The sequence below is a fragment of the Pan troglodytes genome, chromosome 1 (assembly GCF_028858775.2).
Source record: "Pan troglodytes isolate AG18354 chromosome 1, NHGRI_mPanTro3-v2.0_pri, whole genome shotgun sequence".
NCBI classification, from domain to species: Eukaryota; Metazoa; Chordata; class Mammalia; order Primates; family Hominidae; genus Pan; species Pan troglodytes.
In genome coordinates this window covers 31,456,602-31,484,508 of record NC_072398.2, presented here as the reverse complement: position 1 = coordinate 31,484,508, position 27,907 = coordinate 31,456,602, and the positions used below count along the sequence as shown (strand labels likewise).

The 27,907-nt window shown below is 36.6% G+C and overlaps 2 protein-coding genes across 24 annotated transcripts in view; one reads left to right on the top strand and one right to left on the bottom strand.

Moving 5' to 3' along the window:
• Positions 1 to 11,643, bottom strand: part of GPATCH2 (G-patch domain containing 2) — a 198,914-nt gene extending 187,271 nt beyond the window's left edge. For 3 of the 6 annotated variants that reach the window (XM_016938812.3, XM_054658928.2, XM_009441502.4), the window contains exons 1-2: positions 11,229 to 11,415; positions 91 to 807 (exon numbers count right to left, since the gene is read on the bottom strand). In XM_016938812.3, the coding sequence (XP_016794301.1) occupies positions 91 to 807; positions 11,229 to 11,284 (773 nt within the window). In that variant the 5' untranslated portion in view covers positions 11,285 to 11,415. Of the gene's footprint in view, positions 1 to 90; positions 808 to 11,228 lie in introns of all 6 variants that reach the window. The other 3 variants (XM_016938803.3, XM_009441501.4, XM_001172096.8) reach the window with 2 other exon arrangements.
• Positions 11,615 to 27,907, top strand: part of SPATA17 (spermatogenesis associated 17) — a 226,667-nt gene continuing 210,374 nt past the window's right edge. For 12 of the 18 annotated variants that reach the window (XR_010150312.1, XR_010150313.1, XR_010150310.1 and 9 more), the window contains exon 1: positions 11,628 to 11,759. Coding sequence is in view for 10 of the 18 variants with exons in the window: in XM_016938845.4 (XP_016794334.3) it covers positions 11,692 to 11,759 (68 nt within the window). In the remaining 8 variants the exon portion in view is untranslated. Of the gene's footprint in view, positions 11,760 to 27,907 lie in introns of all 18 variants that reach the window. The other 6 variants (XM_054658976.2, XM_054658977.2, XM_054658955.2 and 3 more) reach the window with 2 other exon arrangements.

The window sequence follows — 27,907 nt, the reverse complement described above, 5'->3', positions numbered from 1 at the left end:
TATTTTAAAATAGAATTAATTAAAATATAAAACATTCAACCACAAACACTGGAGATAAATATTTTTATATTTAGAGAATATAAAAGTCACCTTTCACTCATGAGCTCATCTGAGACTTTTTGCTCTTCACATTCCATTTTGTCCTTATTGGTCTGGTTCGTTTCCTCACTTTCTAAAACTACTCCTTCATCTTGGATTTTTGGTCCTTGTCTGATTATTTTCAACTTTCTTTTTTTGACTTTGTTCTTGGTAAATTCTTGATACTGGTAGGCTCTATCACTGTCCATGTCCTGATCTCTACAACCCTCAGGTGGCTGGGTCATTGTCCGTTTGTTAGAGATGTCCTGTGGGAGATCTACTGCCATGCGTTTTACCTTTCTCCTCCTGCGCAGAGTTCTATTCCCAACATTGTCCACAGCAAAATCAGACTCATGCCATAGAGGTCTTTTCCCTCGAACATTATTATTTAAGTTTGATGATGGCCTGCGCTTTGCTACTAACATTTGGTCATCAGAGTCACTGTGATCTTTTTTATTATTATTGTGATTCTCTCTATAGTCCTTGCTTGGTTCTTCTAAACTAGAATCAGAGCCTTCACTTAAGCAGTGACCAGTCTCCCACGGGTGATGCACATTATACGACCTCCGTTTTCTCCCTCTCCTTTTCCTTGCCTGGCGTTTCAGAGGGCAAGATATACTTCGAGAATGGTCTCCTGTTTCAGCAAATCCACCTCGAGCTTGCTCTGAGCTCTCTTCTAATGCTGAGACAAGGTCATGAACCAGCTCCTCCATGGTTCTACTGAAATGCCTTCATTTTTTAGAGAAAGAAAAAAGAAAATAGTCAGTCTTAACCACAATAACCTCATTTTCTATAACAGACAATTCATTCTAAATTCGACAAAAATTAATAATGATTACAAAATGTTTCAAAGCTAATTTTCCTATCCAAGATATTACAGTTTTAAATATTGATTCATTTTAGGCCTCTTCTTATATAAGTTCTTTTATTAAACATAGGAATTACTTCCAAGATAGAATAAGCTTATGAGCAATGAAAGATCCCAGTATTTTTATATTTTTCTGTATAATTATGGAAAAGTTCTGTTTAAATCCCTATCCACTGGCCCACTCCTACCCCTTTTCTAGAGCCAGTTTTCCTACAGCAGATACAGAAAGAACTTTCTCAGTCCCCTCTTCGCCCACTAATCTCTAAGTAAAAAAAGAAACATGAAATCTTCTATTCACCACGTGCTCTAACCAGTCACTGTCATATAAGAGGCAGTTAGAAAGACAGACAGGTAGTTTCAGGATTAGTAATATACGTGAAAGTTTAACCAACACCATGCATTTATTTAGGCCACACTAATCTCTTAACCCAGTGAAGCACAAACTACATTCGCATTCAAATTGGAGCCTCACGGGTTTCAAAGGGCCCATCATTACTTCATTCTGAAGCAATCTCTTAGGCTTTCCTTTTTTAAGAGCATTAAACTATATTACCAGTATGAAAATTATCCAGTAGTCAGCAAGAATAAGCATAAGCATTCTTTGGGAATTTTTATAAATTATACCTGTCCTTTTAAAACCCAGTTCCCAAAGATTTTAAATTAGTTGGTGTGACATACAGCCAAGGTATCTGGTTTTATTTTTTAAACATCACAGGCAATTCAGATTTGCACCCGTCTTATGAAGGCCACAGGCAATCATTTCTAAAATCGAGATCTAGAGGCACCTAGGGATTGAAATATTCTCAACAGTCATACAGAGCTTCTAGAGCCTACAGCAGGAGTAGGCTTTTATGTGACTGGCCTGCTAGTAAATATTCTAGGCTTTGCAGGCCATTGGGTCTCCCAAAACTACTCAACTTGCCACTATAATGCAAAAATAGCCACAAGCAATACATAAATAAATGGGTATGGCTGTGTTCTAATAAAGTTTTATTTATAGAATCAGGTTACAGCTGGTTATAGTTTGCTGACCCATGGTCTATATAGTCTCTACAATCATGTATAGTCTCCAACAGTCAATAATTTCAGGCTTTTGCAAGTTCCTTATAACAGCTTTCAACTTTTGTCTTTTCATTTTAATAACCTAAAAACAACACACATTGTGATCCAACTGGATTTACCATTTATAATGTGATGCATACAAACAGCTTCTAACATTTGCGCATTTACTATTTGCCAGGCTCATTTCTAAGTGTTTTACATATATTATTTCATTTCATTCTCACACAACAACCCTATGAGGTGGGAGATGAAATACACAAAGGCCGAAAGATCTCTGTCACAATGTGATGTGTCTAAGTAGTGGAGACAGGATTCAAACTCCAGCAATGAGGTTCCAGAGCTCCAATGTTCACCAAACTACAGCCAAGATCAGCTACACAATCCCAGTAGCCAGTTTGTATTTTTGTTTATGATTAATTTAGCACCAGGTAGTATTACTGTAATCCTCAAGACAGATTTAATATACGTCTATGTAAAACCCAAATGACTCATATGTAGCTATTACATGGTTTTGAATAGAAAAAAGAAGTGAAAGACCTGAATCAACACAAGGGACAGGGTGGCATAGCTGGTGAAAGTAAACTGAGCTCAAAGAACCAACCCTGTACTGGTTAGTAAAATGTACACCGTGAGCAACTAAGTAACATGGCATTGCGGTTTGGTTAATGTGAATTTGCATTTTCTAGAATTATTTCCATGGGCATTCTGAATGTATTTAATATAAACAAAAAATCTAATGCATACAGCTTTTTTAAAAATGTGGTGATTCAAATATCTATTTTGAATAAACTGGAGGGCCACTGAGATTTGATTTTTCCTTTCTAAGGGTACTATATACAACTCAGGGTTTTTTTGTTTGTTTGAGACGGAGTCTCGCTCTGTTACCCAGGCTGAAGTGCAGTGGCATGATCTCGGCTCACTGCAACTTCTGCCTCCCGGGTTCAAGAGATTCTCCTGCCTTAACCTCCCGAGTAGCTGGGATTACAGGCGCACGCCACCATACCCGGCTAATTTTTGTATTTTTTAGTAGAGACAGGGTTTCACTGTGTTGGCCAGGCTGATCTCAAACTCCTGACTTCAAGTGATCCACCCGCCACGCTTCTCAGTGCTGGAATTATAGGCGTGAGCCACCACGCCCAGCCCCACAAATCAGGATTTAGAACATTGAATTTGATTAAAAGAACTATGTATCACATAGGAATTAGCATTAAGCCAAACAAAACAGAGGCTACAACTTTGACTACACTGATAAGCCAAATGAATCTTTTTTCTATTATCTATGTTATCAAATGCCCTTTTCCCTTAAAACAATGAATATTTTGTTATTTACCTGTGACATTATTTAATTAAAAGAAATATAGTCTGAAAGACCTATTGTCTCTGAATATAATATTGCACCTTAAAAAACATTCACTTGAAAAAAATACACTTTAACATGTATTAAAATCAATATCCTCTCTCTCTATTATCTGGTTCTGGAGTAACTTACTCTTGGAAGACAGAGTTTTCTTATCAATGGGTGAATGGCCAGTTCAAAATAATAAAACATGAAATTAACTCGATGTATGAATATAATATCCAATTAAAGTCAGTTTAGTTTGGATATTACAATTTAGTGCTTTACTGCAGCACAGAACATTTATAGTACTAGCATTAGAAAAAGGTTAACACATCTGATTCAATCCATTGAAATCTGATACTCTTCAATTAATTTTGTTTAAAAAGTATTGCTGTAACCAATAGAGTTTAATAAAATATAACTGCTAAAATTACTAAGAAGGAAATTTCTTAGTAATAGAAATTTCCTTCTTAGTAATATTAGCAGTTATATATGCAAAATTTCCCTAGAATCTCATGAAAACTGTGTCAGCCTTATTTGACTTTATGTTGCTTCTCTCAAGAGAAAATAAAACTTATTTTTAGGCTGGGGGCGGTGGCTCACGCCTGTAATCCCAGCACTTTGGGAGGCTGAGGCGGGCAGATCACCTGAGGTCAGGAGTTTGAGACCAGCCTGGCCAACATGGTGAAACCCCATCCCTACTAAGAATACAAAAATTAGGCCGGCGTGCTGGTGGGCGCCTGTAATCCTAGCGACTTGGGAGGCTGAGGCAGAAGAATCACTTGAACCCAGAAGGCGGAGGTTGCAGTGAGCTGAGATCGCAACATTGCACTCCAGCCTGGGCGAAAAGAGCAAACTCCATCTCAAAAAACAAAAGAAAAAACAAACAAACAAAAACCATATTTTAAAAAACACTGTAATTAGAAGAATCCAATTTATTCCATGATGTCACTCAAATATGAATCAACTACATATTACTTTTAAAAGCTTTTTTGAAAAAATCCTATAAAAACACAGAAAAAATACAGACTTAAGTCCTACTCAGAGTTCAAATTATCTTTTTCCCCTTCAGTTTCAAATAACTACACTCTTCTCCAAGTCAATACCAACCAAAACCCATGCTAATGAGCCAGTAATATTATAGTCAGTTAACGTCAAGCTGCTTCACTAACATCCCTCAGTTAAAACTGGCTGCTTCACTAACATCCCTCAGTTAAAACTGGCATCGGCAGGGCACAGTGTCTCACGCCTGTAATCCCAGCACTTTGGGAGGCTGAGGCGGCAGGATCACTTGAGACCAGGAGTTCAAGACCAGCTTGGCCAACACGCTGAAACCCCGTCTCTACTAAATATACAAAAATTAGCCATGCACGGTGGCAGATGCCTGTAATCTCAGCTACTCAGGAGTCTGAGGCAGGAGAATCACTTGAACCAGGAGGCAGAGGCTGTAGTGAGTCAAGATCATGCCACTGTACTCCAGCCTGGGAGGCAGAGAGACTCTTGTCTCCTACTGGCCCATCAAAAACAAAGTGATCCTAAGAGACCATCACATGACCAACAGCTCTTTTATTTCCTTTGCCTTGGCAGTTTACACTGATGCATCAGAAGACCAATGTATTAAAACACTTTATCCTAGAGATAGTTTCTTAAATAAGAATTTCCTATTAAAGGGGAAACCTGGAAATATAGCACTTTTCTATACAAATCTGTACTTACTGAACAACCAGTTTTAAAGTTTGAATTATACTAAATTCAGTGAATGTACCACTTAACTAATTTGAGATTTTTATATTCATAATTGTAAGAGCCATTTTTCTTCATGTGGAACTCATTTGGAAATGAAATCTTCTGGGAACAGTTAATATTGGGTAATATCTAAGATAACAATAATTCATCAATAGTTTTATTAAAATAGTCCGAATGAACAGAATACCCCAAAACAAAATTATGGCCCCAACATCTACATAAAGTTGGATTTTATGAAAGGAAATTATTTGGGCAGATGAGTACTTTGTTTTTTCGGGTGGTACTGGATTATGCTGAGCAATATAAAATGTATGATCAATCCAAGATTTGATATGCAAGCTTTATTTAAAAATGTTAGGCCAAAGGTCAAGTTTGTTTGTTTCGCTTCCTCTACCACATACCCAGTAAATGAGTGAACTATTATCCTTGGGTTCCTTATCTATTCTAATAAATTCAGGCTCTAATAAATTCAGAAAAAGGCCATCCTAAAAGTGGAATCCGTTTAAGAATAAGACCAATTAATGTAGAAAACAGAGTTTAGTGTTTTTCCTTCAAATATTTCTGGTTCAAGGAAGAAGAATCAGGAAGATGCTTTAGTCCTAACTTATTGCTTAATCTACCCTAAGAACTGGGAGTTGATTGATGGCCCATGAGCTCTTAAATGTCAGTTAGCAATATATTAATATAAGTGGGAATAGCAAGAGTGAAGAAAGCCCCAAAAACAGATTCCCCGAGAAATAGTCAACTATTTTTACAATGACTATTGCTTTTTGAAGCCTCTGTTACCAATAATTGCTATTCCTAATAGTGAAAAATAAAGTATATATAGAAAAGTTAGTCAGGGAATAATTTCCTTGCCTAGATGCTGATAAAAACTGTTTAACAAGAGGATATGCATGTGTGTCTACTAAATAAACCCAAGTTCATATTAAAAACAAAAACTGGCCGGAAGCAGTGATCATGCCTGTAATCCCAGCATTCTGGGAGGCCGAAGTGGGTGGATCACCTGAGGTCAGGCATTCAAGACCAGCCTGGCCAACATGGCGAAACTCCATCTCTACTAAAAAATACAAAAATTAGCTGGGCGTGGTGGTGCACACCTGTAATCTCAGCTAGCCGGGAGGCTGAGGCAGGAGAATTGCTCCAACCCAGGAGGCAGAGGTTGCAGTGAGTCAAGATCATGCCACTGCACTCCAGTTTGGATGACAGAGAGACTCTGTCTCAAAAAAAAACCTTCCGGATAGAACTCAAGGATAATTGATTATAGGTATTAGGTATCTAATTAAGGAAGAGGAAAGTAAATATTGTTTATCACCTAGTACTGGGTAAAACTCTCATCTTTACTTCTCTAAAACATGGATTATCAGTTCTACAAAGTTAAGTAATTTTGGGAATGCAGTGCTAAAAGTAAGTTACCTGGTGTTAAGTACATCTGCTTAATTGGCTTACAAAAATATAAGGGAATAAATAATCATTAATGTATTAGTTTCTGTATGAATAAAAATTCAGTGTGTACAAAAACACTGTACTAACACACAGTACATAGTCAAGGACTATGCTGCTGAATGTTATAAACTACTCACAAACTTAACACAAAGATAGTCTTGGACTTATACGCCTCCATTATCATATTAGCTTTTATTTAAGATAGAAAATGTTGGTTGGTCCTAAAAGTATGCAGCAAACAGCTGAACCAAGCAGATTAAAAGTAATGCATAATAGTGTAGACTATGAAAATGAGTGACTAAACATGCAAATGGTGAGCCTTCAAGATGCCACATCAAGGCTAAATGACTAATGACTTTATGACTAATTTAACACCATATGATCCATAAGAATTATCTTAAGATTTCTGCTGCTTATGGGAATTTATATATTTCCCTCCTCAATGGGAATATTATTCATCAAATAAGTCCTTATCTCAACCTAGGAATCTATTAAGAGACTATGTCTTCAATTTTCTCCTTTTATATATATGTGAGGGAGTGGGCGGGCACTATCTTAGGAAAATTATCAATAACCCTAACACTAAATGTTGACACTTATGCTAGTTTAGAAATTCCTTGACTCACCTATTTAAATTATTAATCAAAAGTAAATTTTTTCTCTCTTTTTGAAAAAGGTAGGGTGGGATAGGGAAGAATTATCTTATTCTGAAACATGTAAATGATTAATTACAACTTTACATTAATATTAGGCAATAAATAGGAAACATCATTCTCTAGGGGAAAAAAAAGGCTGGGAGAAAACTACAGAGAACATGAGCTTAGAAATCAAGGCTATGAATTTGGTAGCTAATTCCAGTTATATTCATTAGCTATAGGACTTTGGACAAATTACCTATGTTCTGATTCTGTTTATTCATCATAAAAATCTGCATAATTTCTACCTTGAAAATATTTTTCTGAGGATGAGTGGGTACTTAATGTTCAAGGTAAGTTATTTCATGTTTCAACGACCTCTTCCCACAAATAAGAGAAACTGGTCACCAAAAGATCCCAAATAATTCTGCTTTTAAGGTATAACCATACTGGGAATCTTGAGGGTATTATAGTTAAAGGCCTTCAATCTTTCTGAGGTCATGAAGCAGCACTCTGAATGTCGGGAAAAGGAAGGCTAGCAGACATATATAAATTGCTGCATACAATTTCAGTAAGTTCATGGACTCCTTGAAGACTCTATGGAGCTAAAAAAAAATTTTAAATCCCAAATTAAAAAAAATTAATGCTGTGTATCTGACCTATTTCCACCTTAAAAATATACATATGTAAAGTTAAAAAGATTAAATAATCCTTCCCCGTTAAAACTGGAAAGGAAGCAAAAGCTCCACTAACTTGTATTCAATCACGGGAGCTCCTGGCAGCTTCTACTTTGTCACCTTCGTTACCATAGGAACTTTCAGGAAGTTTTCTTTCCTCTTTACCATGGTTTGCTCAAAATCAAACCGTGAATGGCTTTAAGAAAAAAAAAGTCTAACCCTAGTTTCCAAATTAGTGATTTAATAAGACAAGCTCATTTATTATTAAATCTGAAGACCATGCTTCTGATTGCTACTTCATTTAATGACTTCATGAGTCATTCAAACTTTTCCTTACATTCTAATTGCTTTCAAAATGTAAACTATTAAAAAGCTGCCTATAGGAAATAAAGTCAGTTTAAAACAAAACAAAAAATTTAGAATCTAATAAGTAATTCATTATAGCTCTTGTCAATATGCATATATTCAAATGCATTAGGCAAACAGTAGGTAGGAAATGAGTCTTATTTAATGTTTATATTAATATACAGTAACTGTTCAATAAAAATTTACTGAACATATAACCTGAATTCCTATAACAGGAATGAGAATGAAGACAACTGAATATTAATTAGAAGTAGCATACTGCTTGACACATAACAGATTTTAAAAAATAATCTGCCAGATGAGCAAACCAATGAATGACTAAATGACTGAACAAAAAACAAAAGAAAAACATAATGACTAAAACTTTTAGACAATCCATATTCCAAATTTTCTGCTACATTAACAAGCCAGACACTCTAGGCTTTTAGCTAAGTAAATGTGAAGTTAAGGAAAAATTATCAAAGACAACGTAAAGGCTTCCAGCTTGACATAAATATGGATGCTAAGAAGCTATAACAAATTTAATTAATTACTTGAACAAAATCATACTGTTTATTGCTTTGATTCTTAATTGTTGAAACAAAAACCTGACTCAAACCTGCCAGTATGCAACCAAGTTCAAGACTAACAAACTCCAAAAAACAAGCAATTCAAAAAAATGCACACCTTTTACTATGCAGTTTTCTGGATTTCAATAAAATCAAAATACCTAATAGGAATGAAAATGCAGAAACAAAAGTCCAGAGTCAATATAGTTTATTTTAATGGCTTTTTTTTTAAGCAAAGCCACATAATAAAGTTAAGAAAAAAAAAAGAATACCATAGTTGAATACAGAAATTATCCACATTTACCCATTTGGTGCCTAAAAATTGAAACAGCAACGTCCACACTGGAGAAGTTGAAAAAGTCAAGATGGGAGCTAAATAAGTCAGAAAATCCACACTGGTTAACAAATTGGGCATCTAACTGCTAGGTTACATATTCCTTGAGATATTATATCTCATTCAGACACAGAGGCAACATATAAAAGTGGTTAAGAATTTTGGGGGGGTATACTGGAATCATCCTGCAAATATGACACTTAGGCCAGTTACTTAAACCATCTTTGCTTCTGTGTCACCTTATCTAAAATGCAAAGAATGATACACCTACCTCAAAAGATTTACATGAGATGACACATATTTGTAAAACCTGGCACCTAATTAACTGCTTAGTAGCAGTATTCCTAGTGGGACTGGAATTTATTACTGGGATCAAACATACTTATATAGTAAATATCTGTTCAATTAATGAAGAAGAAAATTCCATTAAGAAATCTGGAATGACTGGATAGTCATACAGATAGACTAGAAAATAAAGATCCAGTTTTCTGGAACATATTCATTCTGACAGAACAGGAATGACTTTAGAATTTCATTCAAAAATACTAAGTGCTACCACTTTGTTATACTCTGGTGCCATAGGAAATGGTGAGTTGTATGACAAGCGAGCCTTTAAAGAGAATTGAAGGAGGTTTCTCTCAGTACCTAACCATGATTTTAAAGGTAAAAGAAGTTGAGAGAATCAATCACATTCTGATGTAGTCACCTACCCTACAAATCAATAGCACCCTAGGAAGAGCAGACCAATCTACATAGGACATTTTGTCTCCCTGACTTAACCAAGATAATGAACAATGAAACATTAAGACAGGTATCCTTGAGAGGGAACTGTGGGGTGATGGACAAATCCATTATCTTGTTTTGTGTGGTGTTTACATAAGTATATGCAATTGCCAAAACTAATAAAATTAAGCCTGTAAGAATTGTGCATTTCATTCTATGCTAGTTATACCATTAAAAACTGGTTCATTTAAAAAGTGCTCCCTACTTTTCTCACTGGAAAATGTAATAATTTACAGATAGTATAATCAAATCTATATTCACTATAAAATTAACTACAGGATGATCAGATCCAATTAAAAATATTTTGGATAAGGTATTCTTTTAACTTTTCAGTGATAGGTGATGGAAAAGCAATTATTTGAGATCACAGACTACTAGAATTCCTCATGTTCTAATTTTTGCAGAATCTAGGAATGAACACGCACCATTTAGCCACATTTCTTTCACCTGTTGGTCAGAACTTTATGTTTGAGGATTTTCAATGGGAAATTGCTTGTTTGTGTCACTGGTTGTCTTATGTTATGTTTGGAGGAAAAGGGCTTGGGAGAAAAACAGGACAGATACTACAGAGTGTTCAACTAGAAATCCCCAAATCAGGATTCTAGCTCTAGGATTAAAATGTACAGGGCAACTTTGGACACGGTACTTGAATTTTCTGTGCTTGTGATATTCTGCTATCACAAGGCTGTCATAGGATAAAGTGTATTAATTTGTGGAAATACTTTGAAAAGTCAAAGCAATATATTATTCTAACATGATACCATAGACATAGTCAAGCCCCAGACTTAATCCTGACAGTTACAGGTTCCTGGAAAGCCCCCATACATATCTCACTTTAACTTGAATAGAATGTTCAAGAGGGTGGAAACAGGTAGGTTACCCTCTCTCTTTAAAAAAGGGGGTGAGAGGGTGATGTGTTTTCCACGATTGAACTTCCAGAGCTCTAGATTTCTGGAATTTATCTTCCAAAAGACTTGGTATAATCTGGTAAATATTGAAAGAGGAGTGGGGAATAAGGCCCGGATTAAGATAAATTCTTCCTGTCCCTAGTGTTGTCAACAATCAATGAGGAGATGAATTGCTCCTGGAGTACAGGAAGCTTGACTTCTAAAATATTGTTAAACAAGCAATCAGCAAACATTTACTGTATTCTTTCACAAATCTTTGGCACACACCCAAGAGCTCCCTCAAACTGCGTGCATCCCAGGAATGAGTGAGAGCAAGGCCTAGATGTCTTCAGATCATCCATCACAGCTCCCTCCCGCCTCCATTCCAGGTCCAGCGGAGCGGCCTCGGGCAATCACACCCTTCCCTGACCTCCCACTCCCCAGGGCCGCCAGCCTCACCAGCTGTTCCCGGCTGCTGGAGCTCCGATCGGTTGGCGCCCGGCGGCCCCGAACATTAACGACACCCAGGAGCCTGGCCTCGAGGCTCAGGCCCGTGAACAGACTCCAACTACAACAGCACCGGCGACTTCCAAAGAGCAGTTCAGCATTTTGAGATGAGCTTCCGGAAGCCGACAGGCGGCGGAAACCGGATGCCCGGAGCAACCATTAGTTCTCCGCGTTTACTGCTTTCCCCTTCCTATAATCCCCTCTTCCTACTCGCAGTAGAGACAGAGACAAATAAATTAAACTTTTGTGCTACACAGAAATTTCTTAATTCTCTTTTTAGTGCTCTTAAAGTCAAAGCAGCATGAGAGAAAAGAGGAGTGAACAAAAAGTAGAACCCCGGGAGTGAGCTATGGTTTAGCCCAGTTACCATGGAGACCGGTAGTAACACCAGTTGTAAACCCAAGGCCAAGAGACCATGGCCACGTTAGCCCGGCTGCAAGCTAGGTCGTCGACTGTAGGAAATCAGTACTACTTTAGGAACAGGTAAGTCAGGAAGAGAAGGATCGCGTAAAGGGCAGGCGTGACTTTATACCAGTTGTTCCTCAGCGGGAGTTTCCAATTAACGATTTAACGATTTCCCTAATTCATTAAGTAGTACCCAATTCTTCCCTTAATGGGCTGCAAACATAATTGGGAGTTTCTGTTACCATACAACGAAATTCTAAATAGAGAGGGGCCGTAGATATTCAGTGTGAGATGATTTAAGGAAACTCCCAGCATAGATAAAATTGTAAAGTGCTTTTTTTCTTCGACATCACCACTCTGCAATTTGATGAAACCTATGTTCAATACCCTGACTGGGGGTCACCCTGACTCACTAGCCCAATGAACTCAGATTGTTTCCCATCTACCTAGGGATTTGAGCCTCCGTTATTTTACAAACATCACTGAACTCAATTGTTCTATGACTCATTCGCCTTTTTAAAATGAACGTATCTGCCGGGTGTGGTGGCTCACGCCTGTAATCCCAGCACTTTGGGAGGCCAAGGGGGGCGAATCACCTGAGGCCAGGAGTTCTAGACCAACCAGGCCAACATGGTGAAACCCCGTCTCTACTAAAAATACAAAAACTGGCCGGGCATGGTGGCACATGCCTGTCATCCCAGCTAGTCCGGAGGCTGAGGCAGGAGAATCGCTTGAACCTGGGAGGCAGAGGTTGCAGTGACCCGACATTGTACCACTGCACTCCAGCCTGGGTGACAAATTAAGACCCTGTCTCAATAAATAAATAAATAAATATAAATAAAATAAAATAAAATGAAAGTGTCTAAACCATTCTTACACGGTAACTAGTACCAACATATTAATTAATAGATAACGGGTAAGAAAACCACTAGCAGTCTTCTTCATCTCCCTACAGCCAAACTTCTTGCCCAGGAAGAGTTTCATTTTAAAGAAGCATTGCCCCAGGAGTTTTTGTAACTTAAAAGAAACTGCAAAAAAGTGAATTAGACTATTATGGAATACAGTGACATGACAGACCAATGGAAAATATGTCAATGAGATAGGGTCTTGCTGAGCTGCTTTTATTCTAACGTTTATCTCACCTACTACATCATTATTTCACAACGTACCTCTCTTACAGCACTGATCACAATTCAATTTTACATTCTTTTATGAGATAATATCTATCTCCCCTCTTAAACTAGTAGCAGAGACAGTGTCTCTTATTTTGCTCACCATTATTTTTGTCTCCAACGTCTATGATACCTCCATACAAATAATAGTAACACAATAATTTTGAAGACTCACATTAACGAATTTTTCAATAAATCTGTAGCCCTGGTTTAAGTAAACATACTAACAATAGCTAAACATAGAAATTATCTATTTATTTAGAGTATGTGGCAGGTGCTGTATTTATGACATATATAAATGAAATAAGCCCCATCCATCATGATGTTCACATCCTTGTATGGAATATAGGCTTTTAAAAAATAATTACAATACTAGCTGGGCTCAGTGGCTCATGCCTGTAATCCCAGCACTTTGGGAGGCGGAGGCAGATGGATCACTTGAGGGCAGAAGTTCCAGACCAGACTGGCCAACATGGCAAAACCCTGTCTCTCCTAAAATTACAAAAATCAGCCAGGCATGGTGGTGCACGCCTGTAGTCCCAGCTACTCTGGAAGCTGAGGCAAGAGAATCAGTTGAACCCAGGAGGCAGAGGTTGTAGTGAGCCGAGATCGCAATACTGCACTCCAGCCTGGGTGACAGAGCAAGACTCTGTCTCAAATAAATAAATAAATAAATAAATAAATAATAGCAACAACAATAGAGTAACATGGACAGAAAGGGAAACAACCAGTATTTTTTGAGGACTGATTATATATGAGGGATTGCACCAGGAACAACTACATATGATATTTCACTTGGTTATCACAATGTTATAAGTTAATGTAGAAATTATCTATTTATTAGATAATCTATATTTTTAGAGCTATAGAACAATGTTCTAGAAAAGCCTGATGAAGTGCCAAACAAACAATTAATTGGCCAGGCACAGTGGCTCAGGCCTGTAATCTCAGCACGTTGGGAGGCCAAGGCAGGCGGATGTCTTGAGGTCAATTATGAATTATCAGAGCCAACTAATCTAACTCTAAAACCTCTGCTGTTCACTGTCACTAAACAAAATTTTCTTCCCATTAAGCTGATTTAATTAAATTGCAACAAGCACCAAGATCCAGAGGTCCAAATGGCTTGAGTGTACTGTCCCAAATCCGTTAACATGTAGGGAACAGAGTTGTGGGAAACAATTTAAAGTCTCCTTGGTTTCTTTCAATGTCTTCTGTTTTCGTAACAAGGTAGGGACAAAAAGGCTTCTTCCTAATGGCTAGCATCAGAATAACGCTGAAGCTGAAAGATGACTTGGTTGAGAAAATACATTCCTAAGTGTTTAGGTTAGTATCTGAGTCCTGTGAGGCCTGGAAGTCCAATGTGGAAACGAGAAGCTCCTCTGCCTAACAAAGAGGAAGGATCTGGAACTCCAAGAAGTGAGCAGCAAATACAGGAGGAGATTTTGAACTACAAAGAATAGGAGGAGTGTGGGTTGCCCGACTGACATAATACTCTGGAAAGTTGCTCCCACAGGGAATGTTTGGTGTGTGTTTATGTTTTGGCCAGCTCATCAAAGAGGCTGAAAATTTTGTCCTGGACATAAGGTGAACAAAAGATAGTAGGCAGTTGTTGTAACTTCCCAGTGGGTTCACCTTGCCTGTTGCCTAGACAGAGCCAATTTATCAAGACAGCAATTGCAATAAAGAAAGAATAATTCACACAGACCCAGTTGTGTGGGAGACCAGAGTTTTATTGTTACTGAAATCTGTCTCCCTGAGCATTAGGGGATCAGAGTTTTTAAGTATGATTTGATGGGTTAGTGTGAGGCCAGTGAGTCAGGAGGGCTGATTGGTTGGGTCAGAGATGAAATCATAGAGGGTGGAACCTGTCTTCTTGCACTGAGTCAATTCCGGGGTGGGGGCCACAAGGTCAGAGCCAGTTTATCAATGAGCCAGTTTATCAATCTAGGTGGTGCCAGCTGATCCATCAAGTGCAGCATCTGCAAAATATCTCTAGCACTGATCTTAGGTTTTACAATACTGATATTATCCCCAGGAGCCATTTAGGGAGGGTCAGAATCTTATAGCCTCCAGCTGCATGACTCCCAAACCATAATTTCTAATCTTTTAACTAATTTGTTATTCCTACAAAGGCAGTCTAGTCCCCAGGCAAGAAGGGGGTTTGCCTTGGGAAAGGCCTATTATCACCTTTGTTTTAAACTATAAACTAAGTTCCTGGCAAAGTTAGTTCAGCCTATGTCAGGAATGAACGAGGACAGCTTGAAGGTTAGAAGCAAGATGGAGTTGGTTAGGTCAGATCTCTTTCACTGTCTCAGTTACAGTTTTCCAGTGGCAGTTCCATTGTCACTTGACAGAGTATTAGCCTTTTTGTTGTTGTTGTTGTTGTTAACTTTCTCTAGTAATTCCTAGCTTCATTTCTGTTCTTCCAAACTATGAGATTTTCTTTGTGACTTATTGGTCATTTATACTATACACTACACTGTACTTTGTGGAGAAAAGAGTTCAGTATATGTTTATTGATCATGTTGTTCATTTTCCCCATATTCTTATTTAAATTTCGTCAAATCTGTCAAATTCTAATAGGAATAAGTTAGAATGTTCCTCTTCCACTGTGTTTCTATAGTGTGGGTGAACCCAAAATATCTGAGACAGGCTTCAGTCAATTTAGAAAGTTTATTTTGCCAAGGTTAAGGATGCACCCATGACACAGCCTTAGGAAGCCCTGATGTCATGTGCCCAAGGCAGTCCAGGTACAGCTTGCTTTTATACATATGTATTATGGAGACATAATACATCCATCAATACAGGTAAGGTTTATATTAGTTCCACAAGGTGGGGGCCCTTTAGGTCTTAGGTAGATTTTAAAATTTTCTGGCCAGGCATGGTGGCTCACGCCTGTAATCCCAGCACTTTGGGAGGCTGAGGTGGGTGGATCACTTGAGGTCAGGAGTTCCAGACCAGCCTGTCCAACATGGCAAAACCCTGTCGCTACTAAAAATACAAAAATTAGCCAGGGGTGGTGGTGCGCACCTGTAGTCCCAACTACTCGAGAGGCTGAGGCAGGAGAATCACTTGAACCCAGGAGGCAGAGGTTGAAGTGAGCCAAGGTCGGACTGTTGCACTCCAGCCTGGGCAACAGAGCAAGACTCAAATTCTGATTGGCAAGTGGTTGAGTGAGTTATTATCAGTAGAAAGAAATGAGGAATGTCTGGGTTATGATACGGGATTGGGGAGACCTGGTTTTTATCATTTTATCATGCAGATGAAGCCTCCAAGTTGCAAGCCTTAAAAAGAATGGACTGAGGCCGGGCACAGTGGCTCAGGCTTGTAATCCCAGCACTTCGGGAGGCCAAGGCGAGCAGATCACGAGGTCAGGAATTCGAGACCAGCCTGGCCAACATGGAGAAACCCCATCTCTACTAAAAATACAAAAATTAGCTGCATGGGGTGGTGGGCGCCTTTAACCCCAGCTAATCGGGAGGCTGAGGCAGGAGAATCACTTGAACCCTAGAGGTGGAGGTTGCAGTGAGCCGAGATCGTGCCACTGCACTCCAGCCTGGCGACAGAATGAGACTCCGTCTCAAAAAAAAAAAAAAAAAAAAGGGTGTTTTCAGCAGAGGAGTGACATGATGTGACTTCTGTCTATAAAAACAATAAATAAAAAAGTAACCTTTGACTTTCAGTGTCTTCAGTTTTGGTAACAAGGTAGGGACAGAAATGCTTCTTCCTAATGGCTAGCATCAGAATAATGCTGAAGTTGAAAGATGACTTTGTTGAGAAAATATATTCCTAAGTGGTTAGGACTAAGAGGATTATCCAAATTCAAGGACACTGAACAAAATTATTATTATTATTATTGACATTATTATCATTTTGAGACGGAGTCTCGCTCTGTTGCCCAGGCTGGAGTGCAGTGGCGTGATCTCAGCTCACTGCACCTCTGCCTCCCAGGTTCAACAGATTCTCCTGCTTCAGACTCCTGAGTAGCTGGGATTACAGGCACCTGCCACCACACTCAGCTAATTTTTTTTTCTTTTTTGCATTTTTAGTGAAGACGAGTTTTCGCTATGTTGGTTAGGCTGGTCTTGAACTCCTGGGCTCAAGCCATCTGCCCACCTCGGCCTCCCAAAGTGCTGGGATTACAGGCGTGAGCCACTGGGCCCAGCCCCTTTGACTTGTTTTTAAGTTGGATAAAGCATTTTGCTTTTATTTTTCCCATTTCTACTTTCTTCCTCCACTTCCATCTTTTAACTTTTTGGTGCCAGTTTTTGCTGAACAAAATTTAAATCAAATCTGCTTGTGTCAATGAAAAAAGTAAATAACACTTAAAAAAATTTAAAACACTTAAGTTTTTTAACAATATGTAAGCAGAAATCAGCCAGATATATGTAAAATCTTTTTTAATTGGCTTAGCTGAAGGGAAAAGTATACTGGAGAAAACAGAGAAACCAGTGGCTTAGGAAGAGGGCAAGAAGTTCTCTAGAGACATGCTATATAGACCAACTGTCAAATGTCCACATCTCTTACTATCTGAAAGGGGGCTTGAGGAGTGCATGGGGATAGAGAAAAAGAAATAGAGAAATAAATGTTATTGAATATCTACTACATGCTGAGCACTGCTTTCACAAACATTATTTAATTTGATGTTTACAACAATCTTATAAGTTTATTTTTCTTATTCCTGGGTTACAACGAAGGAATGTGAGTTTTAGACCATCTATATTACTTGCCAAAGATAAAGAAGATCAAAGATCTAGTGACGTTTGATCCATTTCAGTCCACACTTTTATACCTGGGAGAGGGGGATCTTTAAATTATTAAGTTTCTGCCGGGAATTAAGTTCATCAAATACATAAGCCCTAACCTGCCTTTCTAAGTTCAGGTTGAGAAAAAGAAAGCAGGGGTACATTACTCTATGGTTCAAGACTGGTGATTTGCACGTACTTCATTACCCTGTAGCAACCTGAGGTATAATGTTCCTTAAATTGTCCTGATTTCAGGATCTATTATTCCTATAAACGGAATAAATTTGTTTCTGACTCTGACATAGTAAATTGACTGTAGTTCCTCCTGTATTCTTAGTCTAATAATTTTGTTCAGTGTCCTTGAATTTGAAAAACTCTCTTAGTCCTATTAGCCTAAATAAATAGCAGCTTAGTTGAATAGATGTGAGTCCCTTCCCCTGATTCTAATTAATTACTGAATTTTTTCTTACAGGTGTACTCAATTCTGACTAATAAAACTTAGCAAAGCTTCTTCCAAATACACAAGGAAGATTTTTGCCAAAGTGCAACAGTTCAAATCCTAACTCTGTATTACTTTAGGCTTAAATGTAAACTTTTAAACTTATATTCTTACCTTACTTAAACTCTTTAGATATTAGTTTTCTCATCTGTAACAGGGATAATAATGCCTATTGATATGTTAACTAAGAAGATTAAATGATCATCTGGTATATTAGTAAGTACCCAATAAATTCATAATTATAATAGGAAATCACAACAGAAGGGTAAAGTATAAAATACATATGATCGACTCAGTGAATATCGAAAAGGTAATTGAAAAATTTTTTGGCTATTCCTAAATATTTTTCTTTTTTCATTAAAAATGTAAAAATTTTTATTGCTGTATTATATACATTAAGTATATAAACTGTGTGAAGTGTACAACTCAGTAATTTTCCATAGGTATATACCTGTCCAAACTTCAGTCAGATAAAGTTCTGCAGTGTTTGTTTTAAAATATGTTTATGAAAGAAATAAGTGTTTTAATAATAAAGAATATGTTTCTAAAACCAACAGCCAACATTAGATGTGCTGCTGGAATACAATAGAGATGGTTCCATTTAATTCAAAAGCAAAACAAAACTGCACAATAATTCTGTCTATTTACCATGCCCTGAAAGACAGATCCGTATTTGCCAACATGTTCACTGCTGGCTCATTGATGGGGAAAAAGAAAATTGAAAGTACCTTTTACTGTCTTATCAGTTTATCACTGCCCAAGTAACCTGAGCAGAAAGCCCTGTATAGGTATCAAACAACTGAATATCTATTAAATAGGCAGATAAACTTCACAAGACATTTAAGGAAATGTTAGTTTGGAGGAAGGAGATTAAGCTAAGAAACCAGAACAGATGGCTACTGTGGAGTTAGAACTAATGGATGAAATAGATACAAACTTCAATAAAAATGTAATGCGAACTTTTACAGAAATAAAACTAGAGGAAAAAAATACTGTAACCAATTTTTAAAAATAATAATTTTCCATTTAAAAATGTAATAGATGAATTAAAAACTAGAATAGTCACTACTGAAATATAAATATGTTAGGAAGGCAAATAAAGGAAATATCCATAAACACATGTGAATAGAAATCATGAGTAATAAGATTAATAATATGGAGGACATACCCAGAGGACTTGTTATGTGAATAATAGTTACTGCAGAATTCTGACTGGGAGTGGGGAAGAGATAGAATAATAATAAAGAAATACCCTAGAAGAAAACTCCTAAACTGAAGAAAGAGTATGGCTTAGAATAGAAAGGATTATCTGAGTCCTATATAGAATTTCCTTTAACACCTACTTCTTAGATATTATCTGGTGAACTTCCAAGAATACAGGAAAAATAATCTCATAAGATTCTATTCTAGACAGAAAATAAAAATAGTTATTTGCCAAGGAAATGAATGCCCTTTCTGCTCAACACAGGAACCCAAAAGACACAAAAACAATAATTACTAATGATTCAAGACCACAGATAAGAATTCTATCAAAGATTCATTTGGGGATTGGGATGAAAGAAAGACATTTTCAGACATGTAAAGACTCCTAGTTATGTCATCTATGTACCCTACCTGACGAAATGTACTCAAGAAAGTACTTGCCGTAATCAAGTAAAAATTAAATTGGAACAAAGATCTCAAGATAGAGGAAGAAGAGCAAAAGAAATAATAGAGACAACAATGAGCAATTCTACAATAATTTTCATTTAATTAAAAATTAAATAAGCATTATGTTACTGTGATTTACCTTATATTTAATTAAGACAAATTAATCTAGAAGAAGTAAAACAAATTAAGCTGGAAGAATGTGATTGGTACTTTAATGTCCTTTCTAGATATCTGCTTAGGCAAGTTCAAAAGTTCATTGTACATTTTCAGTCTTCCACGTGATCATAGGCAATAGTCTTGCTATAATAATTGTCCCACTCTCACGTAATAGAGATTCTTTTTCCAGCTTCTAATATCAATTTTTTCACCACTCTTCTGACCCACACGTATGGTCTTTCAATGACATGTGCGTCTTCCTCACCTTCTCACGCATCCCCCAGTCCCAAAGCCAATACCATAATGTTTCAGGTTTTTGCCGTGGCCATCAACCATTCTATCAGTTTTATTTTAAGCTTTTATAGTCAAATTAGTAAATTTATTCATCTGACTTTAGCAATCTGAGTTGTTCTTGGAACAGTCTTTCCCAACCTAAGATTATATTTATTTATAATATTTATAATTATTTATAATTTATTTATAATATTTAAAAAGTTTTGTTATACTTTTCCTTCAGTCTATGTGCCGTTGTGTTTATGTGCATGTATTGTGTGAAACAGAGGCCTAACTTTTTCTATAGAATACAGTTGTCTCAACACCAGTTATTAAATAGTCCATCCTTTTCTTACTAGTTTTAAATGTTGAATGATAAGCAAATCAAAGGCATAAAAATTGCAAAGGAAGAAGTAAAATTGTCTTTATTTACTGACAGCATAATTATATGTGTAAAAAACTCTATACCACATACAAAAAAGGATTTAGAAGTCATAAATGAACTTAACAAGTTCGCAGGATGCAAGGGCAGTATACAGTAGTCTTTACATAACAGCAATGAACAATTATAATTTAAGACTTCGGCAATACCATTTTTAATAGCATCAAAATGCATGTCATTTGACTCAGAACTGTCACTTTTTCTATTGGCCTCATAAAAATGCTCTTATGTATACACAAGTTGTGTGTAAGAGTATTTTACATACAGGATTATGTACAAGGGCATTCATTAAAGCATTATTCCTAATAGGGAAAAAATAAAAATAAAAACTGTAAATAACTTGTATCTATTTGCAACTACTATGGCTAAATAAAGACAAGCATATGAGGGAAAATAAATAGCAGTTTAAAAGAGTGAAACATTTTATACATAATGACATGAACAAAATCTCTGAGACAAAATAAGGTATAAGAAAAGCCCAGATTATAGAAAATATATAATACATTTAGTGTTTTTTATGTAAAACAAATGTAAAAATACATAGAGATACAAAACTGGAATTAGATAGATCTGGAATTACACATAATAAGTGGTTAAATTTTAAAAATTGAAAGAAAGTGAAGTTGAAATAGAATCGTTTTTCTCTATGTTTTTCTGTATTATTTAACATTTTATATTGAGCATCGGTTAATCAGGTACTTATTTGTGAAATAAACAGTAGATAAATAGGAGAAAGTTTGTCCTAGGACAAAAATTTTGTTTCGAAAACAAAATTAAACATAGAAAATAAGTGGCCGTGGAAGATTTAACTAGTACAAAACTTGTCCTCCAACCGTGAAGGACTAGAAGACTCAACAAAATATATGAACAATTATTTTTAGGTATTGATACAGTAGGCAATGCAAGATTTGATCTCAAGGAGAAAGATCAGCAAATGAGATTAACAAGACAATTACCCCAGCTTTCTTTTGGAGGCAATCTCTGAACAAAATTCAAACTCTCAATAGTGTAACATTCATAGCGTCCAGCATCTATTCATAAATTGGTAGTATTATAAAAATGTAGCAAACTGTGACCCACAATCAGGAGGGAAAAAAAATAAATCAATAGACACAGATCCAGAAAACAAAGATGACAGAATAATCAGACAAGGATTTTTAAATAGCTATTTTAAATATGCTTAAGGACTTAAAAGTAAAATATGAAGATAATAAGGAGTTAATGGGACATTAAAAAGAAGCAAAATAAATGTTTAGAGATTAAAAACACAGTATCTGAAATTTAAAAATTATTAGATGCATACACATATATATTTAAATTATTGAAACAATCTCAAATTTACAGAGAAATAACAAGTATAATACAAGGGTATTTTTTCCTGAATCATATGAGAGTAAGTTGCAACCTGATGTCCCATTGTGCCCCAAATTCTTTACACACAAGGACATTCTCTATATAACCACAATTCAACCATCAAAATCAAGAAATTAACATTGGCACATTTCTACCATCTAATCTTCAGACTCCATTCAAGCTTTGCCAAATTGCTCCAATAATGTTCTTTATAGCAAAAGGATCCTGTTTGTCTTGTCTCTTTAGTTATCTTTAATATGGTACATTTTCTCAGTTTTTCTTTGATATTCATGACCTTGACACTTTTGAAGATTACAAATCAGTTATTTTTTAGAATTTCCCTCAATTTAGGTTTGTCTGATTTTTCCCCTTGATTAGATTCAGATTATGCACCCCAGGCAGGACTACCACAGAAGTGATACTGTGATCTTCTCAATGCATCCTACCAGATACTACCTGATTTTGACTTGTCCCATGACTGACAATATTCATTTAGATCACTTGATAAAGCTGTTGTCTGCTAGGCTTCTCTACTGGAATATTCTTTTTTCCTTTGTAATTTATAATTATTTTTAAAAAGCAGATCATTTGAAACTATGTATGTATCCTATTCCTCATCAAACTTAAAATTTATTTATTTATTTAAATAAGTATAGACTCATAGTTTCCTATTTTACTCAGTGGGTTAAAATCTGTCACTCTTATTTATAGTCATGCTAATATTGTCCCGGATTTGGCTAGTGAGAGCCACTTCAGTCTTCCTTCTGTGTCCTCATTGTTCTAATGCTTTCCTTGCTTTTTCCTTGCTTTTTCTTGACACACAAAAAGTTGCAGACTGATATGGTTTGGCTCTGTGTCCCCACCAGATCTCATCTCGAATTGAAATCCCCCTAATCCTTACGTGTTGAAGGGCTGATCTGGTGGGAGGTGATTGGATCATGGGGGCGGTTTCCTCCGTGCTGTTCTTGTGAAAGTGAGTGAGTCCTCACCAGATCTGATGGTTTTATAAGTGTCTGATAGTTCCTGCTTTGCATGCTGTTTCTCACCTGCCGCCATGTAAGACATGTGTGCTTCTTCTTCCACCATGATTGTAAGTTTCCTGAGGGCTCCCAGCCTTGCAGAACTGTGAGTCAATTAAACCTCCTTTATTGATAAGGAGGTTTATTTATTTACTTACCCAGTCTTGTGTAGTATCTTTATAGCAGTGTGAAAACGGATGAATAACAGAGGCTTATCTTGTACTTTTCCTGCCAGCCCCTAGAACCATCCATTTTTCCAAAGAGCCTTTGTTTCTTTCAGTGGATGCACATTGCTATTATGTTGCTGCTCTTTGGACCTCTCAGTGGAAAGAACAAAGGAATATGTGTTTGTACACATCTATACACATTTTACATCTATACTTATTTCTCTACCTATTGATGAACATATATATTGAAATTCATGAGTTCACATTGACTACTCTATTTCAGATTCAGCACAATACGTTCATTCTAGTTTTTTTCTCTTACCTTTTCTGACAGAGAGAAACCTGGCTCCCACTATCTTTAGAATATTTACTTATCTGATCAGATCCTCTTTATGTAACCAAACTATTGTCACCACAACTGCCTCTTCTCTTAGACCCAGTGCGGGCTCTACCTCCTCATGCTGAACCATCGCCTCCCCACCAACTTGGATGTTTCCCTCATCACTCTTGGGCTCTGATTCTCTATGCTGGCTACCTTCATGTGCAGATTCTTTTTCATCTTCCCTCTACACCCCAAAGCCAGGCCTTCTGTCCATGGGACACACTGTCCTTGCTAAGCTCAGACTATGACATGTTACCACAGGCAGCCCCCACTTGAGGATGCTCACTTTACTCCACACAGGCTCTGACACCTTATGCTGAGCCACTGTGCCTTCCTCCTCCCACACCCTTTGTAGCACAGTGCCCTACTTTTCCTGCCCATTTCCAAGGCCCTTGAGACTTAATTGTTCAGGAAATGAGGTGAAGAGAAGTGAGGAGGAAGAGGAAGAAAAAGAAACTCTCTCTCTCTCTCTCTCTATATATATATATATAATTTTTTTTTTGAGATGGAGGCTCACTCTGTTGTCCAGGCTGGAGTGCAATGGCACGACCTCAGCTCACTGCAACTTCTGCTTCCCAGGTTCAAGCAATTCTCCTGCGTTAGCCTCCCAAGTAGCTGGGATTACAGGCACCCACCATCATGTCTGGCTAATTTTTGTATTTTTGTAGAGACAGGGTTTCACCATGTTGGCCAGGCTGTTCTTGAACTCCTGACCTCAGGTGATCTGCCCACCTCGGCCCCCAAAGTTCTGGGATTACAGGTGTGAGCCACCACACCCAGCTAGGAAACAAAATCTTTTTGAATGCACTAATATTATAGGTTCTAATTCTAAATTATAATGACTCTGTTTTCCATGACTTCTGCACAGTATTTAACATTCGACCAACTATGGTAACTTCTACTATATGATCAAATACTAATGCATTTGCAACCCACTATTCCTTGAGCTGTGAAATAATAATAATGTTGAGGACTACTAATGAAATATAAAACATAGGTTCTAGTTCTAAAATATAGTCCTATTTCTCATCATCAAGCGTCTGTTATTAGGCACATGAGTGATAATCAGAACACAAAATATAGATTAAGTATACTGTAGTTTCTGCCTTTAAGGAGCATGAAATCCTTAAGACCTAGTAGTGAAATTATATGCAAAACAATAATCATTTTACACATCAACATATCTGACAGCACAGGGCAGCTAATAATGGAATTTTATTCCCACTGTCTAAAATACTTACAAGTTATATGATAATGAAAAAGAAAGAGTATTGAGTTTTTAATCTAGTATTTATTCATAGGTAATATACATGGGTCAGACTAAGCACAGTCTGTTGATGTGTAAAATGCATATTTTTTGCATATTACTGGAAAGATATTTAACTACACATTTTTTTTTTCATTTTCTACTTATTGTCAGTTCATTTCTGGCCACTAATGATATACATGAATATACTGTTATCCAGGGTTATAGTACTTATTTCTAGTTGATGATGAAGTGACTGGAAACTTCCAGTTATTTCTTGATGTTTTATTACATTACTGGTAATACTTTTGGTCTTTCATCATTATTAATTCATTTAGTATTCATTGTGATAATACTGATCATAATAAATTTATTTCAAATTCATGTAGATGTCATATTTTATTCACTGCTATAGGATTTTCATTGTAATTTGGAACTAATTAATATACCATTAAAATAAAGTGTTACCCACATTTTTCATTTTAAACATAAAATGTCTAGCAGTTCATGACATATTGTATGAGTATTCAGCATCCCAGCAGTAACCCAGCATCTGTAAATTTTGTTTTTAAGCAGTTAAAAAAAGGGCAACAGAGAAACATGTATAGAAGTCAAATTTTAGCACATAAGTTAAAGTTTAGTAGTAAGTTAACTACTAGTTAATTTTTAGTACCTCCTTCCTTTTAATTGCAATGTATAATTCTTATTAATATAATATATGCTTGTATATATACACATAATAATATCCCAAAAAGAAATTATTTAATTTTCTACTTGACTGGTGTCAGCAGGAGAGATTAAAAAACATAAACCCAAAACAGTTAATTTGATTGCTTCTCTTCTGCATTTCTAATGACAATTATAAATAAAGGGTGAGTTCCTACAAATACATTAATAACTAATACGGTAACTTCAAAAGAAGCATTAGATGTGTCTATGTGCCTTATTCATATTTTTCTTCCATTTTTATAAAGGTAGCCAGTTGATTGTTGGTGGGAAAGGAGAAACAAATGTTTTCAGTAATTTAAATGGACTATATTAAGAAGATGAAAAACAAATCTGGTATAGTTTGTTAAATATTAATGGTAAAAGGTTTAAATAACCATAAGAAACAACTCTATTCTATTATCATGAATTTTATTGCACATTAGCTTTATTGAATGAAATTATTCTTATTTTTTCCACACTCTATCTTCTTTGAGTTGCCTGCTCTACTGGACATTATGTTGTTGTATCTTTTCCATGTTGGCCATTTAATGACAGTGTCTTTGTTCCACTATCCCATCTTGTTATTGGTCAGGATAAGACTTTAAAAGAAAAATGAAAAATTCCTTCTAACCCTGCAACCAGTTGAATAATGACCTTGTTTTCCATGACTTCTGCACAGTATTTAACATTGCTTAATCCTGATCTCCCATCCTGATGCATTCCCATTAACTTCTATGACACTGCACTATACTTGTATCTTGTGATTGGACCTTTTTTATATATAATTGTTGTTATTTAGTATCTTTTACTGTAAATCTTTACAGAGATTATCAAACTTTGGGGATATGTGTTTCCATGGTCAAAATGTTAATAATCAGGGAGTCTAGAATTCCTTAATATTATGCATAAAACTCTGAAAACCAAGGCCTTTTGCCTTGGCTTCAACTATTAATCTCCTCATTTCCCCCATCCTTCATTTCTGTCTTGAAATTTGTGTTTTATCATTCTCATTATAATTTTACTACATGTGTATACATCCTTAGTGAACATCCCTAAAGTTTTGTGAGGTTTTTACTTATGTAAATAAAATTATTCTGTATGTGTTCAAAGTCCAAACTGTTTCCTAGCAGCAATATATATGAATTCTTAACACTAACACTTGGTATAGTCTGAAATTTTGGGATGTTGCTATAGATGTTGGTATCATTTCAAATTCTCATCTCTCAGTTTATTTTATGGTTTTAGGGAGATTGGTGCTACCTTTTCCCACAAAGTCTCCATATTATATTTAGAAATTGATTACATGAATTTTTTTTGCGTTTTCCTTTTCTTCCATTTTACTTTCCCTTTCTTCTGCTCTTTTCATTTCTTACTCTCTTCCCCTTTAGAAGCAGTGATGGTTAAAAACCCAGCCTCTGAGCTGAGCACGGTGGCTCACGCCTGTAATCCCAGCACTTTGGGAGGCCGAGGTGGGTGGATCACGAGATCAGGAGTTCAAGACCAGCCTGGCCAATATGGTGAAACCCTGTCTCTACTAAAAATACAAAAATTAACCAGGCATGGTGGCGTGCACCTGTAGTTCCAGCTACTCGGAGGCTGAGGCAGAAGAATCGCTTGAACCCGGGAGGCGGAGATTGCAGTGAGCCGAGATCACACCACTGCACTCCAGCCTGGGCAACAGAGCAAGACTCTGTCTCAAAAAAACCCAAACAAACCAACAAACAAACAAAAAAAACCAGCCTCTAGAGCAGGACTACCAAGGATTAAATGCCAGCTGTGACACTTACTAAAGATGTGACCTTGGGCATATGACTATGCTTTCTCCACAGTGGTATCTTCTTCTGTCAAATGGGGATAATAATTCTCTTCTTCAGAGAGGTATCGAAAGGATATGTATGAGTTAATTCACTGATATGTGAAATATTAGAAACAGTGCCTGACATATAAGGTTTTATTTAGTAAAACGTATTTATTTCCTTCTATTTCTCTCAACAGCTCCTTTCATGTCTGCCTGTCTTTTTCCCATCATCACCCAGGGGTTAAGTTACTAAGAAGATAGAGGCACTCATGGGCTCTCAGCAACTATGTCATCCTAAAGTAGGGAGAGGTTTCAATGTTGGGAGTAGATCTAGTGAGGGAAGCCTGTGAGTGGCATTTCTCACTGGGATGGAATATGCCAACAGGCATGTTTCTCCCTCAGGTAGCACCTTTGGTAAGACAAAGTTGAGTGTTAGGAGTAATACCAATGATCTCTCCTGAGGCCACGGGGAATACAGTATAGGACAAAATAGATAAGACTACTTCCTTCGATGTTTCAAGTTTAGTGGAAGAGACCATCGTTAAATAATTTTTAAATATGATTGTGGCAAATATTATGAAGCTATCAGAGTGTAACATGGAAAGGCCTAATTGTA